This window comes from Hoplias malabaricus, chromosome 1 (genome assembly GCF_029633855.1).
Source record: "Hoplias malabaricus isolate fHopMal1 chromosome 1, fHopMal1.hap1, whole genome shotgun sequence".
NCBI classification, from domain to species: domain Eukaryota; kingdom Metazoa; phylum Chordata; class Actinopteri; order Characiformes; family Erythrinidae; genus Hoplias; species Hoplias malabaricus.
In genome coordinates, this window is record NC_089800.1 from 21,934,444 (window position 1) to 21,953,956 (window position 19,513).

The 19,513-nt window shown below is 40.6% G+C and overlaps 1 protein-coding gene across 1 annotated transcript; it reads left to right on the forward strand.

The window, feature by feature from the left end:
* The first annotated feature begins 9,989 nt into the window (after positions 1-9,989).
* Positions 9,990-19,508, forward strand: slc1a5 (solute carrier family 1 member 5). Its single transcript, XM_066654532.1, has 8 exons — positions 9,990-10,685; positions 14,602-14,644; positions 14,950-15,012; positions 15,087-15,253; positions 16,683-16,916; positions 17,009-17,203; positions 17,295-17,429; positions 17,751-19,508. The coding sequence occupies exons 1-8, from the start codon at positions 10,144-10,146 to the stop codon at positions 17,974-17,976; spliced, it is 1,605 nt and encodes a 534-aa protein (XP_066510629.1). The 5' UTR covers positions 9,990-10,143; the 3' UTR covers positions 17,977-19,508.
* Positions 19,509-19,513: the final 5 nt, after the last annotated feature.

A 19,513-nucleotide genomic window follows, 5' to 3' on the forward strand; every position in this document is an offset into this window, starting at 1 on the left:
AAGAAGTCTAAAGACGTGTCCTCTTTTTCAACATATGGTCACCCTACGTGTAGCAGCTCGTAGAAGAAGCACCTTGAGGAATTTATTGATTCCTGCACAAGGGAGGAGTCCAACTCCAGAGTGCCCTCAGTGGAAACATGAGCAAACTGACCGTCATTCAGCCACAGGACAGACATTATTCAGCTGCTTTTTAATTATGTATAATTTATAAATTTATAATTAAGAACAGCTGAACTATTTGTCTGTCTTCTAACATTTTAATCACATTCACAATGTTTTTCCCTATATTTTTTTACATATGTGCACAGTATATTTCAGATCCTTACTCCACTTTCACTTTTACAATTTAAAATTTTTAAAATGAACACATGAGAGTTTTCTCACATGCACAAAAAGTGTGGTATACACCTGTGTTTCCATATGATTCATTTTTCGAATATTACTTTCAAATGTGCTCTTAGGAGGTGAGTATGCCTGCCATTGCCAGTTGTCGCCAGAAGGGGGCCACAGTCAGCGGCGTGTCCTAACAAGCTCGGGTGTTTGTCTCTTCATTTTTTCTACATTGTAATTACAAGTGGGCAATAAGTTTAAAATCACTATAAACCTTTCTAAAATAACAATAATAATAAACAGCACATATTTTCAGATTTGTATCGAGTTTTACAAGTTTGATGCTAACTTTGGAGAAACAGAGTTGTAGTGGGACTCATGCTGTTTATTATGAGTTTCGGTTAAGTCACTCGGCGGTATTATTCTCTGTTTGTGCTATAAATATAGGCTAGCTGTTAACAGGGGTTAAATGCTGCTGTAGGCAGACTATTGTACTATTGTAGACTATTAAAATACAATATTTCACCTGTACTTTTCTTCTCTCATTTCATATGGTAGATACACTGATATATACTTAGACTACAGAGAGAAGCTTAATATGTATTACTGGAGAAAATCATTTATTCGTATGTGACAATTTGCTCTGAACTGAAATGTGAAACTGAAAAAGTCTGTGAATATAAGAGACTGTGCCTGACAATGAACACATTCTGTTTACAGTAACATTAGAGTAAAATATGAAATAGAAACAATGTGAAAGCTGGGTGTATTGATATTTACTACATCATTTTATGGAACATGGAAATGGGAAGTCATATTTATATGATACATCTTTATACTGTGAAGATGTAGTAACTACAGACTAATTTATGAGAAGAACTGTTTATTAAACTGAGAGCTGAGTGGCATTTGTTAATGACATCTATGTTTTTCTCTCTCTTCATTTCTACCCTGAACACACAGGAACATCATCTGTCTCACGACTCTCACGTCTGGGATAGGTAGCTGTGTCAGTGGTGGCAGTCAGGTTCACAGCTCTATTTAGCAGAGTATCTTGGCGAACTGTGCCAAAGGCTGTTCTAACTCAAATTACCTGGCAGTGCTCTCCAAGGAGGGAGGTGGAGTAAAGAAACGTGGCAAACTGCAATTGGTAAAGTGCACACTTATCTATTAACACTATTTTACTCTGTCCAGTGTTTGCACAGCGCTTTCTACCCGACATTTGGCAGTGCTTGTGCTGAGTGTGACGGACGCAACACCAGGAGACAAAGAGGTTTGCAGGCATTTATTAGAACACATTCCCAAACAAGGAACCACAAAATAAAGTCAAGTAAATGTAATACAAAAATCAGAAGCCAGGCAAAAAACAGTCTTGGAGAGCTTAACAAAAGCAATGCTTATAAAATGGTGATGAATATGTGCAGATAAGTTTAATATTAGTCTTCTTGGGAACCTTCTGTACTCATAGATGAAGAACTCTGATGTCCGGGGGGGGGGGGGGGGGTGGGGCGGGGGTCTTGGGACACTGACATAATGAGCTACATTTGCTTTAAGAAAATTTGCAGTGGACACCCAGATAATGTCCTGGAGATTGGCATCCATCAGTAAGGGTCTGTGCTTTAGCTAATTTTAACAGGGTGAGCTTGAACAACTTAGACAACTCTGGGGAAGTATGTCATCTGATTTCCAGAGGAAGCTTTACTAGAACACACACACACGGACGGACACTTTTGAGTCGCCAATCCACCTACCAACATGTGTTTTTGGACTGTGGGAGGAAACCGGAGCACCCGGAGGAAACCCATGCGGACACGGGGAGAACACACCAACTCCTCACTGACAGTCACCCGGAGCGGGAATCGAACCCACAACCTCCAGGCCCCTGGAGCTGTGTGACTATGACACTACCTGCTGCGCCACCGTGCCGCTCATAACACACTTGCATGGTGAAAAGTTAATCAGCAAGTTAATCTTCTATTTTCCCCATGACGTGTGCTAATGGGTGCCCTCTATGCACATACTTAATGTGTCCCTGTTGTAAATTTACATCAGTAAACACTTTCATATATAGGTCTTGAAAAATGGAGCAATATTAACTCTAAACGTTTCATAATAAAACGTGTGTCATTATTATGACTGATGTGGTATAAATCAGGTTTTTAAAAATGCTAAACATAGGAAAGAAGGACTGTTTACATGGACATAGTGATATAAATGTCCAGGACAGTGTATGATCATGGAAACACTAAAACTGAAGACACTATCGTAACAGCACTTAAGCAGTTACTGTGAAACCCTTTGTGATCGTGGCAGGACTGGAAAGACTTAAATTTTAACAGAATGTTTTTCACATTATTAAATGCAAACACTTCTATATTTTATCGACCTCATAAAGAAACAGACCAGTCTGATTGATTACTTGGTGCTCTGTAATGTGCGTCCACCCCCAGGTCTGCTCTCTGGAGTCCTTGGTTTAATAAGTCTGGAGATTTCACCTGTTTTCCTGTAATGTTAAACAGAGGAGCTGCAGATGTGCTCATCCGAAACATTATGGGGGTAGTTTAGATGACTTTAACTCATCTAAAACACAGAGCAGAAAACAAAAGGCTCATGGATAATAATGTGCCAGGTCTAAACTTGTACAGCACCCAGACCAAGGAGCCATGGTATTGTAATGTTTGCAGAATGTGTATTAGCATTGGCCTGGCATTGGCCTGGCATTGGCTTGGTTTGCTTGCCTTGTTGCTACAGGCCTGTCTTTCTGCAATTGAGGGAATGTGTTCATGTAAGGCATTAGTGACCTGCCAAGTGATTTCTTCTTCTCATCTGGCTTTTTTTACGTCTTAATCCAGTGGTTCTCAATCTTCCTGGTGGACCACTGCCCTATAAGTTTTAGAGATTGCTCTGCTCCCAGTAAATTTTATGCAAACGATGAGCTAATTAACAACCCTTTCCTGCTGTAGTGAATGTAATTCTTTGTGGATTACAACAAAACGGCTCCTTATTAAAAGAGTCTTTGTACAAGTCGAGTACAGACCTACAACCCACTGAAAACCTTTGGTGCAATATGAAATTAAAAAAAAAAAACCTGTAACAGAGAACCCCACTGTGGAGCATCTGAAACCCTTTAACAAGCAAGAATGGGAAATAATTTCAGAACATTTCACAGACAATTACAGAGAGCTGTTAAAAGGTGACATTATTCAAAACAGTGGTAAACGTGCCCCGGTCCAACTGGTTTGGGAAGATATTTTTAGCATCAGTTTAAAAAAGGGCAAATATCTTTCAAGAAACAATTAAAACTTTCTCGGTTTGAACCTTTAAAATGTTGTTTTTTTTACATTGTAATTGAACTTTCAGTTACATGGGTTTAAATTTTACATTTTGCACAGCATCCCAACTTTTTTGGAAATGTGGTTTGTGAAGTTGAAAATGTTAGTTTTCCATATTTTCTGTTAAATTAATTTCAGTTTTATGCACATTTTAGTTGCCAGTTACTCTACAATTACTAAATGTATATATGTTCCCTGTCTGTGATGTTTTGCATTCAATAAACCATTTCATTTCACTAGGGCCATTTAAAAATGTGTTTACGAACACAGCTTCACTAAGTTACGTATTTGGCCGTGTCAGGCTTTTCCCACTGACCTTTAACGACCTAAGGTTGAAAGCAGGATTATTAGGAGTCACATGCTCCTGTACACACACACACACACACACACACACACACACACAAGTAATCAGCGTTTCAGTTGTTACAGTCAATTAATTGTTAAATAAATATTACATTTACACACAGTAAAATCAAAGAACAAAGTTCCATTTGAATCAGCAAGAACAAGCCAGTTCAGTTACTTATTAAAGTATTCATTCTTAAGGTTAACAGAACTGGAATGGAATTATCCGTGGCATTGACTTAAAAAATCATCTACGTAACCCTGATAACCTCGTTATATAAACAGTTGAGAAATCAGTAAACCAGGGGAAGACGTGTGGAGACCAGGGAGACTATGCTTAAGTTAGTTAGCGTTGTAGTATTTAACAAATTGTATAAATTACGTTTTATTGAGTATGATAATAAAGTTGACAATCCTCTTCTCTAAACCGCAAACTCGGACCTAATCTGAAGCTGATGCTGATCCTTACTCATGCCCCTGCTGTTACATAATCTCATTCCTTAAACAGACTTAAATATACACTTTATATTCTGCTGTTGCGTACACACATGGGTATGTTGCAAGAACATACCCCCCTCACCTTAGCAGAGTTGGTATCTGATTACAGGGTGTAAATGTGTTAGGCCTAACATAACTCAGACTAGATCAGACCGGATTTAGGGATTGCTGCTGAGGGCACAGTGTATTAAACTACTACAAGCAGTGCGTTTTTACATACGTTTAATCTCTCTCGACCTCTGCAGGTATCTGATTTGTTAATGTAGTACATAATAAATACGAACAAGCATTAGTTATGATCAGAGACACTCGTATTAAAACTGGATCAGGGCTTTGTTGTGGTAGATGGAGCTGTGTGGTCTAATGACCCACAGGGCTATGTTCTCAGGAGCTGTAACCCATTGACGAAGAGGTCTGTAGTGAGGATCCAGACACTCAAAATACAAGAATCCCATTATAAAGGTCACAAAAAAAAGAACAGTGTGTACCCAGCCCAGGAGAGGGCTGCCAGGACCAATCCTTGAAGCCAGGCCTGGGGTAGTATCTCGTGCAAGCACCTGGCGGCTGGGCAGCCCACGTAATCCAGCTGGACACAGCCCAAAAAGGCGACATTGAAGGATCATGTGGATCCATCACTCACAAGATCCAGATTAAGGGTGTGGTGCAATGGCCATTGGGTAAATGGTGCTGGCGAGGGCGATGGAAGGTGAAACTGGCACTTGGAACGTGGGAAGTAACCTCACTTTGGGGTGGGCGGGGGTTAGCTGGAGCTATTGCAAGAGGTTGTGAAATTCCAGCTAGATATCATTGTGCCCAGACTCCCTGATATGTGGTGTCGCCTCTCCTCCCAGATACAGATGTCATGTTCCCTCCAGGTCAGATTCAGCTTCAGGGTTCAGCCTCATCTCAGGGTCTTGTTCATTAGTGATGTGAAGAAGGATTGTGAGATAAACTGTAGGTTAGATGCAGCATCTTGGTGAAGAGGGAGCTGAGCCATAAACAAAACTCTCAACTCAGTAATTGATCACCACACCCTCACCCATGGTCACCAAGGACTGCTGATACAAGCCTAAATGAGTTTTCTCCAGCAGGTTGCTGGGAATATTGTCCGTGATTGGATGAGGAGCTAAGCGATACGGGAAGATGTTAGATTAGAAACACTGCTCCTTCACACTCAGAGGAACCACGCATCTGATAATGATGCCTCCTGGACACCTCCCTCTAGAGGTATAGCTGGATAGACCCAGAACCTACTGGAGGGATTATAAAGGGGGAAAGAAGAAGATGATGATGAAAATAAAACTTGCCCTCTCACTGCTTTTATCTCTTCTGATTCAATAAAAAAAGATATCATTCATAAGCTGCACTACACACTCTAATTCCAAGCCCAGATGATGCTGTGGAATCAGCCGGCCCCTATACATCGTTGGTGCTTTCAGAGGGTGGAGCAATGAGGAGCAGCTCACATGACACATTCTCCCCCACCACCCACACTGTTAAGAAGCTGGACTTGGTTCAACAAAAAAATTCAGTTGCCATTTTAGTTGTGTGTGAATAATAAACACACAAAAAAAAAACACACACACATCACCCTCTTCATATGGTACATACGGTGATATTCTGCTGCTGTGATAGACTGGCAAAGTTTTATTTTTTAAACATGTCTTTACCTTTGATCTGGACATTTATTTGCTATTTGCCCTTTTTGTGTCTGTTTTTGCTATGACAGTTAGACTACATTTATGAGGTGGAGGTTGACCTGGAGGTTGTGGGTTTGAGTCCCACTCCAGGTGACTGTCTGTGAGGAGTGTGGTGTGTTCTCTCTGTGTCTGTATGGGTTTCCTCCAGGTGACTGTCTGTGAGGAGTGTGGTGTGTTCTCCCTGTGTCTGCGTGGGTTTCCTCCGGGTGATTGTCTGTGAGGAGTGTGGTGTGTTCTCTCTGTGTCTGCGTGGGTTTCCTCCGGGTGATTGTCTGTGAGGAGTGTGGTGTGTTCTCCCTGTGTCTGCGTGGGTTTCCTCCGGGTGATTGTCTGTGAGGAGTGTGGTATATTCTCCCTGTGTCCGCGTGGGTTTCCTCCGGGTGACTGTCTGTGAGGAGTGTGGTGTGTTCTCCCTGTGTCTGCATGGGTTTCCTCCAGGTGACTGTCTGTGAGGAGTGTGGTGTGTTCTCCAGTTTCCTCCCATGCTCCAAAAACACATGTTGGTAGGTGGATTGGAGACTCAAAATTGTCCGTAGGTGTGTGTGTGTGTGTGTGTGAGTGAATGTGTGAGTGTGTGTCGCCATGTGAAGGACCGGCGCCCCCTCCAGGGTGTGTTCCCACCTTGCACCCAGTAATTCCAGGTAGGTTCTGGACCCATCGCCGCCCTGAACTGGATAAGGGTTAAAGACAATGAATGAATGAATAAATGAATGAATGAATGAACATTGCCTTTTGTGTGTGTGTGTGTGTGTGTTTGTCATGCTAACTGTGTTGAAAGCGTTCTCAACAATTTACTGACAAGTTCGTTTGTGGTTTTAAAATTATATATTTTGTAAAAACCTCTCAATGACTGAACAAGGACTGTAGAGTATTTTTGTTAATTATAAAAGCAATATGTAAAAAGTATTATTCCTTTTCTGTTCCACACTAAATCGGATGTTCCATCACTCCATCTGTAAATAGCTACCTCTCTTCCATCTATTTCGCTGTGTAAGAATGACTCAGCATTTTATGCCCTGTCATTTGATGCTTAGCCTTTGTGCCAGCAGTCAGCACTGGGAGGGATTTGGTCCCAAAGGACACCACATGCTTCTGTTTTACTGTCTCTAGACATACAAAGGCAAGGCCGCATATCCAGCACATTCTGTCTACAAATACTTGTATACCATGGAATATAAACTGAGTTACCCAGAAGCTGCCATCATGCTCTCCAGTTTGAAGTCTGGGGGTTGAATTCTGCACCTCTTCTCTTTCAAACATGTCTTTTTTTATTGTGATTAAAAAAATCCCATTTTTGTCTCATGTGACCAGAAGGTTTTTTCTGTGTTCACATGATCAGTCGCAAACTTCAGTCGAGCTTGAATGTTTTCATTTAGCAGCCAGGTTTTGCGTGGCAGTCTCTAAGCCTGCAGCAATGCTTTAATGTGGACAGTGACATTCCAGCAGCAAACAGTTCATGGAAGTTCCAGGATATAAATTAAAAAACACTAAACTGGAAGCAGTAGGTAGTGTCTCTGTCACAGCTCCAGGGTTGTGGGTTCGAGTCCCGCTCTGGGTGTCTGTCTGTGAGGAGTGTGGTGTGTTCTCCGTGTCTGCGTGGGTTTCCTCCGGGTGATTGTCTGTGAGGAGTGTGGTGTGTTCTCCCTATGTCTGCGTGGGTTTCCTCCGGGTGACTGTCTGTGAGGAGTGTGGTGTGTTCTCCCTGTGTCTGCGTGGGTTTCCTCCGGGTGCTCCGGTTTCCTCACACGCTCCAAAAAGACAGGTTGGTATGTGAATTGGAGACTCAAAAGTGTCCGTAGGTGTGAGTGTGTGAGTGAATGTGTGTTGCCCTGTGAAGGACTGGCGCCCCCTCCAGGGTGTGTTCCCACCTTGGGCCCATTGATTCCTGGTAGGCTCCGGACCCACCTACGCCCTGAACTGGATAATGGTTACAGACAGTGAATGAATGAATATTAATTTGTTTACCCTATCACTTATTGGGTGAAATGAAGGTAACAGATTTCACAGATAAGTGAATGTATGTGTAGCTGAAAACACTACATTTAACTTCAAGCTGTACACACTGGGAAAATTAGCATATGTCAGTGTGAAGCTTACTGGTAGTATTCCATGACCTAAGCGTGCTCAAGAGGTTTAGCCTCTGAATCATGTACAATAATGTGGATTTAAACAAGAGAAAAATGGGTAAAACTAAATGTTTACCGTTGGATTTCATCACATTTCCTTTTGGCACACTGTTTAATCATTTGGAAACTCAAGATAATAACTGTTAATGTTTGCAAGTGGAAATTTTGCCCAACATGATACAGATCTGATACTAAGCACATGCACATGTCTACAAAACCATGTTGTAGTGCGTTCAGAATAAGGCCTGGCACGGTCTTGTTGAAATAACCATGGACTTTCCGAGAGAAGACATCTTGATGGCAACATATATCTAAGAACTCAATGTTTGTCTCCTCAACAATGTAAATTTCTTACATATGCAGGTCACCCCTGTAGTGGTCACTGCAGCCTATTTTTGTTTGCAAAGACTGAGTCTTGGTTAATGCTCCTTTCATGCTTCTTATAGTCAGTGGCTTATAATGTAATCCTTATTAATTCTGTGATAGAAATTTTCTAGAAACTTTTCATTCTCCGTTCCAAGTGTTTTGTAATGTGGTGCAGGCATGAGTTTCTAAATGTGTTTATAATTACAAAACACAGTCAAGCTGGTCAGTGAACAAGTTTAGAGGTCTTTTGTGTGCACTGTTTTATCATTTGGGAACATGATACTCTGTGTTAATGTTTTGCTAGGGGATCTTTTCCCTATCTCCATTGACAAAATATTTCAGCTGTTCAAAAATCAGTGGTCACTGCTGCCTGATTCTTCTTTTCATGATAAACAATCTTCCATTTTGTACAGGTTCAAGATTATTAAAAAAAACACATCTGTTCTTGTTGATATCACCTTTTAAAAAATGTTGCAACTGGAAATGCTTTTTGTATAATTATGACGTGGTGTACTCATTTTAACACTGTGTTGTTTTAAGGAAACAAACAATACGATTCAATTTGTGCAGCAAATTCATTCACTGTCCGTATCCCTTATCCAGTTCAGGGTGGCGGTGGGTCTGGAGCCTGCCCAGAATCCCTGGGCGCAAGGCAGGAAAACACCCTGGAGGGGGAGCCAGTCCTTCACAAGGTGACACACACTAAGACATTCACTCACATACTCACACCTACCGACACTTGTGAGGCTCCAATCCACCTACCAACGTGTGTTTTTGGAGCATGGGAGGAAACCGGAGCACCCGGAGGGAAGCCACACAGACACAGGGAGACACCCCACACTCCTCACAGACAGTCACCCGGAGGAAACCCACGCAGACACAGGGAGACACCCCACACTCCTCACAGACAGTCACCCGGAGCGGGACTCGAACCCACACCCTCCAGGACCCTCGAGCTGTGACAGAGACACGACCTGCTGCTCTGCCCTAATTAGACGTTAATTTGTAATATTTACAGTGTCATGCACTATGTTTTTATTCTGATAGAGTGGGGATTTTAAACTGATAATGATTTTAGGACTACAGCTGTATGGCAGCATTTAGAAATGTTAATGCCAACTGACTAAGCACCGTGAAAAAAATGCGAGTAATGTGGGCGAGGAGAGGGCGAATCGGAATGCAGTGTTTTTAGGCCAATGAACGCGAGGGCGGGGTTCTCCAGGTCCGGCTCCGGGAGTCTCACTGTTGTACCGCCTCCGCCTTCTGACGTCACAGCACTACAGCTTACTATAAGTGAATTTCATACGTGTCCGAGGAGGCTCCGACAACGAGGCTCAGCACAGGCACGAGCTGTAGAGTGTTTTTATATGTGGGCATTTCTTGGACCAATTTTGAAAGTTAAGCCTCCGTTTTTAACGTAAACGCAACCTGCTTTCCGAAGCCACGATGGCAGATGAGAAAGTTTCTGTGAGGGACCGGGGAGCGTCCAACGCCGAGACAGATTTTGAACCCGCGCTTGTTAATGGACTGAAGGATCACAAGCGGAGCCCCAAGGAGCCTATTTCGCGGAGGTTAAGGAGGATTGCAAGGGAAAACCTGCTTGTGATACTGACTGTGACCGCGGTAATCATTGGTGTTTTTATCGGACTTGGCGTACGACAGGCAAACCTCACCCAAACACAGATCGTCTACTTCGGCTTCCCAGGAGAGCTGCTGGTCCGTTTGCTGAAAATGATCATCATTCCGCTGGTCGTGTGTAGCCTGGTGTCGGGGGCTGCCAGCATCGACCCCAAGTCTTTGGGCAAACTGGGAGGCTACGCGATGCTCTTCTTTTTAGTGACAACTCTCATTTCCTCTGCGATAGGTGTGATCATGGCGTTCATTATCCACCCTGGTTCATCCGATGGCGTTAAACCTAAACTTCCTTCAGAAGGAGACAGCGTCCTCGAGTCTAAGGAGGTGATCGATTCGTTTTTAGATTTAATAAGGTAAGTACGATACTTCGCTCCTCCACACGAGCGAAATAACGACATTTGCGGGGGTCAACTGTTCTATCACTTAAGGGTGACTTTAAAACTAGCCTTAAACTTTAAAATGATAAACAGCGCGGGTTTACGTTATCAGAAGGACCTGCTTTAAATGATATCTGTACCAAATACGCATCATTAGGGTTTTTAAAGCGCTCGTGAACGTGTCTCGTGGTGTAAGGGTAGAATTGTGTTGCATCATCTGCTCTGCCACCATGTGTTCACCTGATAAAACTACTCTGAGCCAAGTTCCCGGACATGTGGCTTAGCCTTAGCCATGGACTAATAATTATACATTTAAAATGTCATCTCTATTCAGAAGACCCCACAACAAATAGTCTCATATAAATAATTAATTAAAATAAAAGAAACCCACCCCATCCACAGACCGTGTTTCCTGTCGTGCTCTGACATATGCTCCAGAGTTCAAGAACGCACACTAAAGGAACTGGTTAAAGTCATTTCTCAGTGAAAACAGCACAGAAACCACATCCTTCACCGAGGAATCATAAATCTGCAAAGCGACGTCTCAAGAACATTCTTCTATTGGGGGGGTCAATGTTCCTGTTGAAAAACAGGTTCTGCCTAAAAATCTACATGATTCAACACTTTACACTCCCCTGTCCCTGAGGCACAGAGCACTTACACAGTTCACTTAGAATTAAAGATATATATATATTTCACCTTGTTTCACATGTTGCCCACCTTTTAAATGTTCATTGTTCTGTCGGTGTAAATTTTCCGAAAATATTATTTAAGAAAACGGATGGCAGTAAAATAAGCAGGGCTCTACGTTGAGAGAACAATATGGTGTACATTTAACACAGATCACTCCAGTAGTGTCTATGTTGCTTTCTGAATATAGTGCACAAGGGGCAAGAAACAAATTAAATCCACAAAAGTAAATTAACATGTAATAAATGGCTCAAATGTGAAATAATATGAAGCCCTCCGTAGGTAGTGTTGGTAAAGCTACTTTAAAAATGGAACAAGAATGATTAAGGTGCTGGATCATTCTTAGCACCACAGTGATAATGACATATGGTGTGTTTGTGTGTGGATCAGACACAGCAGTGGCTGCTGGACTTTTTAAACCCTGTGTCCACTCACTGTCCACTCTGTAAGACACTCCTCCCCTGTTGGTCCACCTTGTAGATCTAAAGTCAGAGACAGTATCTCATCTTTCGCTGCACAGTGTGTGTCAGTCATTCTCTAGTCCTTCATAGTCCTTGGACCTCTAGTCCTTGGTTGGATATTTTTGGTTTGTGGGCAGTCCTCAGTCCAGTGGTGACAGTGAGGTGCTCATACATGTGAGTAGTGACTCATCCAACACCCAAACAACACTTGCCCTGCTGGAATGACCAGCTTTAGCCGGTAGCTGTTCTTGGGTGTCTTGAGTTGGTCTTTGATGGTCAAGGTGGTTGCAAAGCTGATAATTTAAGCAAAACATACCCTATACTGATAGCTAGCTGGTTAACCAGCTCTTGACTAGCACAGCGCATGTTGCATGTGATTTTGGTCATGCTTGGTGGCGCTGGTCATGGTGGTCAACAGGCCTGGTCCAGCTTGGTCAGGTTGATCAGGCTTTTAGTCCAGCTAAACCATCAGATTTTAATGAAATCATACCCCAAGCAGGTTATGATTTGAGCTGGTCAACCAGCTAAACCAGCACCACTAGCTTGAGCTGGTCATGTGTGCACATATAGACAGTGCGGCTGTATGGTAACGTGAACCTGATAAAATAGACGATGGCATGTAGAAAGATGGAGGTCATTTTAATGTTGAAGCTGAATGGTGTGTGCAACATGCTGCTGAGGAAATAGTAGATAACTACCTAGAAGCTACTTCAAAAATAAACATTGTTTTACTCCTTAAGCAAGTTAAGAGCACAACCTTGACATCAATTTCATAAAGTATCTTAGCAAGAAGAGCCATAATTGAAAATCCATGAACTGCACCAGACCTTGAACAAGTCTTGATTACAATTTTAGATACTGACTGCATCTGGAAATGTTTTCCTAGTGTCTCTATCATCCTCTCCCTATATGTAAAAATATAGACCACTATCTATATCACTACTGCATAAAACAGAGCTGCTCTTGGTATGACATAGTTCCTGCCTCTTAGTGATTGCTCTCAAAATAAAATATTTTCCCTTTATAACTACGTTGGTGCATGTTTAGGTTCAAAGTAGTAACTTCTTTAAGTACAAAAAAAATGCTAAAGTTCAAAGAAATGAAAAGAAAACAGTTTCCCACTTTATGAATAATATAAACTCAAACTACTCTTCCCTAATCGTAACTACTCATTGCCTTATGCTACATTTTCTTAATATAGCACTTACCATGTCATATGTGAGAATGTTAAGACTCCTCAGTCAGTAGGTGGGCTATAAAGAGTCTGGCTCATGCAAATGGCCCCATGAGACCTTATGATCCCTCAGATCTTAATTTGCTTTCTTGTGCTGACAGGGATCTCGTCTGGAGTGAGTGGTGGGGCACATAGGCGCAGCTTCCTTGTCAAAACCAGTCAGACGTCAAGCATGTAGACACATCCCAATCCATAAGACTTTCTCCAGCATCATTTACATTTACAGCACTTAGCAGACGCTCTGATCCACAGCGACTCAGAGTAGTGTTCAGACAGAGTGTGTGTCCTCGCTCGTACAAATAGGTTAGGGTCCAAACTCCCTCTGAGCTCAGACGCGGCCAGAACAAGGGCCAGAGCTGATGCAGAAAAGAACAAAATGTAGTAATACACCATACAATTTATAGTCAGAGCTCAAACCTAGAAAAAAGGAGTTAAGCGCAGAATAAGCTCAAAAACAGTGTGTTACAGTGAGCACTTAGACTCACCTAAGTGGGTCACAAAGAGACCTACTCAGACAGTTTTGACAGTTGTTTAGCTTGGTATTTAAACATAGATATATTAGATAATTCTTTCCCGGTGACCAGCGCAAGTTGTGGCTGTGGCAGGCCTAATTAGAAGAGCATTACTAAAAAGGGAGATCCAGAACCTCAGCACAGACACAAGAACTCCCTGAGATATCAAGTCCATTTGGCTTCACCATCAACACACCCGAGGGAAAGTGTTGGGAGCAGTGAGACGACAGCACAGACATCTCAGATTACCAAAATTCATAATAACTAAAGCTTTGATGAAATAAAACACATTTCTAACCTTTGAATTTGAACTTTAAGCTCACTCTTTTTAAGCTCTTGTCCTGTGTAAAAGATCTTAAAACAACAGAGACTGTCTGAGTCCCAAAAAATTTGATTGGAAGCCAGCAGCGTGCAGATAATACCTAACTAATAGCTAAAATTTCCAGGCGGGTGCATTCTAGACTAACAGAAGCTGTTTTGGCTTTAAACCGAAAAACCCAGAAAGCAGGGCATTGCAGTGATGAACCTAGAAGTGCCCCAAATTTACTCCAATTGAATCAAATATTGAAACAAATTAAAATGTACCTGTTGGGTTGAAATGGTGTTAAATTTCCAGCTCAAGGCATTGTGTAATCATACAGTTCATATCTATATCAATCTGTTCAGTTGTTACTCACACATGAGAAAATAGTTTCAATGTCTCCACGACCGCAAAAGACTCTTTACTCAGAAAATAATTAGAAATGGTGCGCTTATATTTGCACAAAAATATCATGTTCAAAACTTGCTTATTTATCCTCCTTGTTTTTCTTAAAATAAATATTAATTACATTGAAATAAGTCCTGTAATATTTACATTATATATTTGTGTACAATTTGTCCTCGCTTGGTTTTATAAGTTAAGCACATGGGATTGTTTCAAATGCTTTGTTGTGCGTGTCTCCTTAATGAGGACTGAAGTTTTTCAGAGCAATTTTTCATTTTCTTTTTTGCAGAAATATATTTCCCTCCAACCTGGTGGCTGCTGCCTTTCAGTCTGTAAGTGGAAATGTATTCTACTTCAACTGTACGAAAGAATGGTCAAAATAACACACGACTATGGGACTTAGTGTAGATTAAGTGTAACTTAATGTAATTTAAATTAAATATTAATATTGATTTATTACCAGTTAGTAGATCCAAAATAACAAACTTTTAAACACATTTTTCCATGAGGGACGTTAGGGAGAAGTGATACTGTAAAAGTGTGGGAGTAGGAACTAGTGTCTTGTCTTAATTGCAAAACTATTTTAACTTGTAATTAGCTTATTTACTCATGTATATGTTTTTATTCTTCCCCACAGTATGCTACTGGATATAAAATGGTGAAAAGCGGCATGAATGCTACCAATGTGACTGTGGAAAAGGTACAGACGTTATGAATTATTTCTAAAACAACAATATGTTTCAGGGCCAGTCTTTGACAATAGTATGTTTGTAGGTTCCAGTGGGTTCTGATGTGGATGGTATGAACATCTTGGGTCTAATTGTGTTTGCCATGGTGTTTGGTGTGGCATTGAGAAAGCTGGGAGAAGAAGGCGAGATTCTCATAAAGTTCTTCAGCTCTTTTAATGAAGCAACCATGGTGCTGGTGTCCTGGATCATGTGGTAAGGACGTGTAACTGTTACATACTGTCAGAATGCAAACTCATTCAGTAAATGCATATACTCTGCCTGAGTGCACTGTGATGACAGAAGCGATTTTTTTATGTTGGGTGTTCAATGTCGTTGTTTGCAGAAAATCTCAAATACTGATGGTTTATTTATTTCCATAACTGCGTGTGTAAAATAAATTCAAAATTGGGTGTTTGTTTCCTATAACAATTTAAGTGCTAAATTCACAATAGTTAATGTTAGCTAGCAAAGTTGTCTTATTCTAAGCCGACAATTTATTTTTATTTTTACTGTTACTTTACATAACATTTAGGGTAGTTGTGTTTTTATGAATGAAATTAATTTCATTTTATACATTAGTTTTAAATAAATAATGTAAACATATGCAACTTCATTCTGGAAATAAATTGAAATCAACAGCATAATCAATTATAAAAATGAAATGAAAGTAAAATAATCTAAATTTAATCACAATACAATAATAAACATGAACATTCCACAAAACTGAACATATCTCAATAACCAACATTTAAAATAAAATTACAGAAAATTACATAAAACATTTACAAAGAGAGAAGTATTCCTTTGCAAAAAATGTGTGTGTGTGTATATATATAACCCTAACCCTGCTACTAAGGAGTCTTTGGAGGACTGTTCTACTGAGGACACATCCTGCCTAGATTTTGGGACACAGCTAAGTAGCAGTTAGCAGTCTATCATTAAAAAGTTCCACATGTGACACCTGACCTTAAATGTCCTTCGGTCACCACAGTGCATCTAGCCTCGAGATCCATCCAGACTCTGGCCCACTCAGCCAGTTCACATTGTTCTTACTGTCACATACATCATGAATGTAACTGTTTGCATACTCACCTGTGTGCTATACTTGTAATTGGAGGCCTCCACTAGAGGGCAGACCAGAGAAAGATGTGGGAAAATTACCCCACGGGTATATCCCCCACAGTGCATATGAGAATCGCTTCACAAAAATGGAACGTTTTGAAAAAGGCTGCTAACTACACCTTTGCGAATGTATCATGGCTGCCTCACATTCCCTGCGTCTGTTTGGTGTGTTGGTATTGCACATCCTCCCAAAATAAACGCTACGTGTAGAGCACTTGTAAACAGCAAGCACAGGTGATCAGCAGCATCACAGTGGCAGAAAGTTTTGAAGAAGGATGTATCAGAGCCAACTCTGCAATTACACGCATATTTCTCTGGTCTGCCCTCTAGTGGAAGCCTCCAGTTTCACACTTTGCACACAGGCAAGTACGTGAACAGATGTGATGCAGATGTCTTTGCAAATACATGGTCAAACAGCAATTATATCTGTACGCCTAGACACATGCAAATAGTTAAAAAAAATACTGGTAAAGCCGTTTTTATGTGAAATTATGTTCTGAACTTTGTTGTATATCTCTAGGTACGCTCCTCTCGGTATCATGTTCTTAGTCGCTGCTAAGATTGTCGAAATGGAGGATGTTGGGATGCTGTTTGCCAGCTTGGGAAAGTACATTGCCTGCTGTGTAATTGGCCACGCAGTGCACGGTTTTTTGATTCTGCCACTCATCTACTTCGTGTTCACACGGAAGAACCCCTACAGCTTCCTCCTCGGAATAGTTACTGCATTGGCCACAGCTTTTGGGACCTCCTCCAGGTATGAGATCACATGTAGAATTTAAGCAAGCATCACACTGAATTCAAAATTTATTTCACTCTCTCACCTAAATGATGTTCTGTTAAATTCAGTTCTGCAACACTGCCTCTCATGATGAAGTGTGTGGAGGAGAAAAACGGAGTATCCAAGCACATCAGCCGCTTCATTCTCCCTATCGGTGCCACAGTCAACATGGATGGAGCTGCCTGTTTTCAGTGTGTGGCTGCTGTGTATATCGCTCAGCTGAATGACATTCCACTTAACTTCGTACAGGTCATTACCATACTGTGAGTACGGCCATTCATCTGACAGTGTCATTTATACTTTTGTTATAATGGGGAAATATGAATTATGTATCTGATCCCTGTCCTCTTTCAGAGTGACTGCCACTGCATCCAGTGTGGGAGCCGCAGGAATCCCTGCCGGAGGTGTGTTGACGCTGGCTATTATTCTGGAAGCAGTTGGATTGCCCACCAATGATCTTTCACTCATTTTGGCAGTGGACTGGCTTGTGTGAGTAAAATGTAAAAGATTCTTAAAACAACATTGTTAAGAAGACCATCAGGATCCCATTTCAGCTCCATTCTTTTTCATTTTGCTTTTCTGTTTAAACTAGTCTTTAAAATACTGACTGTTCCTTTTGTTGAATGCAATGTCATTTATCTTAAAGGTACACAATTGGAAATCAGAACCAATGTCTATTGTTTTAGTGTTAGTTCAGGGCTGTATTTTCTTAGTGTAAGGAGTGGTGTTTTAGACCTCATTTAGAACATTCAAAGCTTGTAAAATGCTCATTTTCATGCTTTATAATGAACGCTTTTTCCTTCCTGTTAGTGATCGCACCTGCACGGTGATCAATGTGGAGGGGGATGCATTTGGGGCAGGGCTGCTGCAGCATTTTACAGATCGGGCAAATAAAAGACAACATGTGGAGTTGACTGAGGTGAGACCGGGTGCGGAGGATGTTCCTACGAAGCCTGAGCACTCACCCCTCATTGAGAATCCTGGCGAACTGCAAGTCGGTGGATCGCGGCCCTGTGAGAAAGAGTCGGTCATGTAGACTAGCCATGTTTAATTAGTTAGAAATATATTTTCTTTGTATGTTAGAATCCACTCCAAGAGTTAGCAGGGTTACATTAGTTTGGACAGTGTTTTCAGTCGCTTCTGAAAGGTGTCTCTGTACACAGCAGGTGCCAGGAACAAAAGATTACTTTTTTTTTTTTTTTTGGTCTGAAATTTTTGTGGGGTTTGGAATGATGTACTACAGTTTGAAATGTTTTTATTTATATTTCTTTATTTGTAAGTGATACTACAAGGCTGAATGTGTTTTTAAATGTTTTACATTTCATAAACCCTTTTTAAAGCCTCAATCAATGCCTTGAGAGAATAAGTCTTGAATAGATGAGTTCTTATCATTAAAAAATAATTCTAAGAAACGTATTTTGTCTGAAAGGCAAAGTGTGCAAGAAAATGCAAATCAAGCTGAATTTGATCCTGAATGTTGCATCACTCCTGTAAATAAAAATATTAGTTTTGTTCTCACTTTTGTAAAACTATTTAAAGCCAAATTACGATATTCTTTTCATTCCGTGTTAATATGTTAAAGCTTTTATTTATCATGTTCAAAGATACCTGCTCTTGTTCATTTGTCTTTTTTTTTTTTTAATCTCAGTTCTACTTAAAAAGCACATTCAGCGTGTTTTAAAAACTATTATAAATGCTGCATAGAGCGTAGCAGGAGGAAAAGTTCTCCGAAGCACAAGACAGAAGCATATTGCTAAATTCCGTTCAAATATTTTACTTGGTTACCAACATATGAAGGTTTTACTGAATTATTTAATCAAACCATGTGTTTTTTTTTATTAATACTTTATAAAATGCTGTGTTTCTACATGTTCACTTTTCTACAGACACCAAAAACTGCAACTCCAATCACTGACTGTTGTTCAGGGAAACACAATTATACCAATGTACCAAGTGTTTAATTCAGTTATGTTTCAGTGTGTGTATATGATTTATTTTCATTTTTCAGAAAGAATCACTGGATTTTTTTTTTGCCCATATTTTAAAACTTAAAAACCTGTAAATATGTCATGAAATTTGAGAAAGTCAAAAACTCTGTGCAATAGCGTAAAAGCTTAATCATTCCAAAGTGTTCTAGTTCTGAAGACTGTGCCAGAGTTAAGCGTTAAGAGTGTTGTTTGATTATTGTGTTGGAGCCAAAGAGATGTGAATTGCAGAATGCAGTCCTTACAGGCTTTAGAATAAAGTATTTTATTAAATTCTGTTTGATTGTTTTACCATGTGTTAAAAAGTTATGTTATGAGAAAGAAATATTAATTTTGGGGCAGCACAGTGGAGCAGCAGGTAGTGTCACAGTCACACACCTCCAGGGTCCTAGAGGTTGTGGGTTCAACTCCAGGTGACTGACAGTGAGGTGTTTGGTATGTTTTCCAAGCTGTTTACATACACACACACACGGAAAATTTGCATATGTCAGTGTGAAGCCTATTGACAGAATTCCATGACCATAGCGTGCTCCAGAGGGAGCTGCCATTTAGAATAAAAATGTAAATATTAATAATAGTCAAAAATGT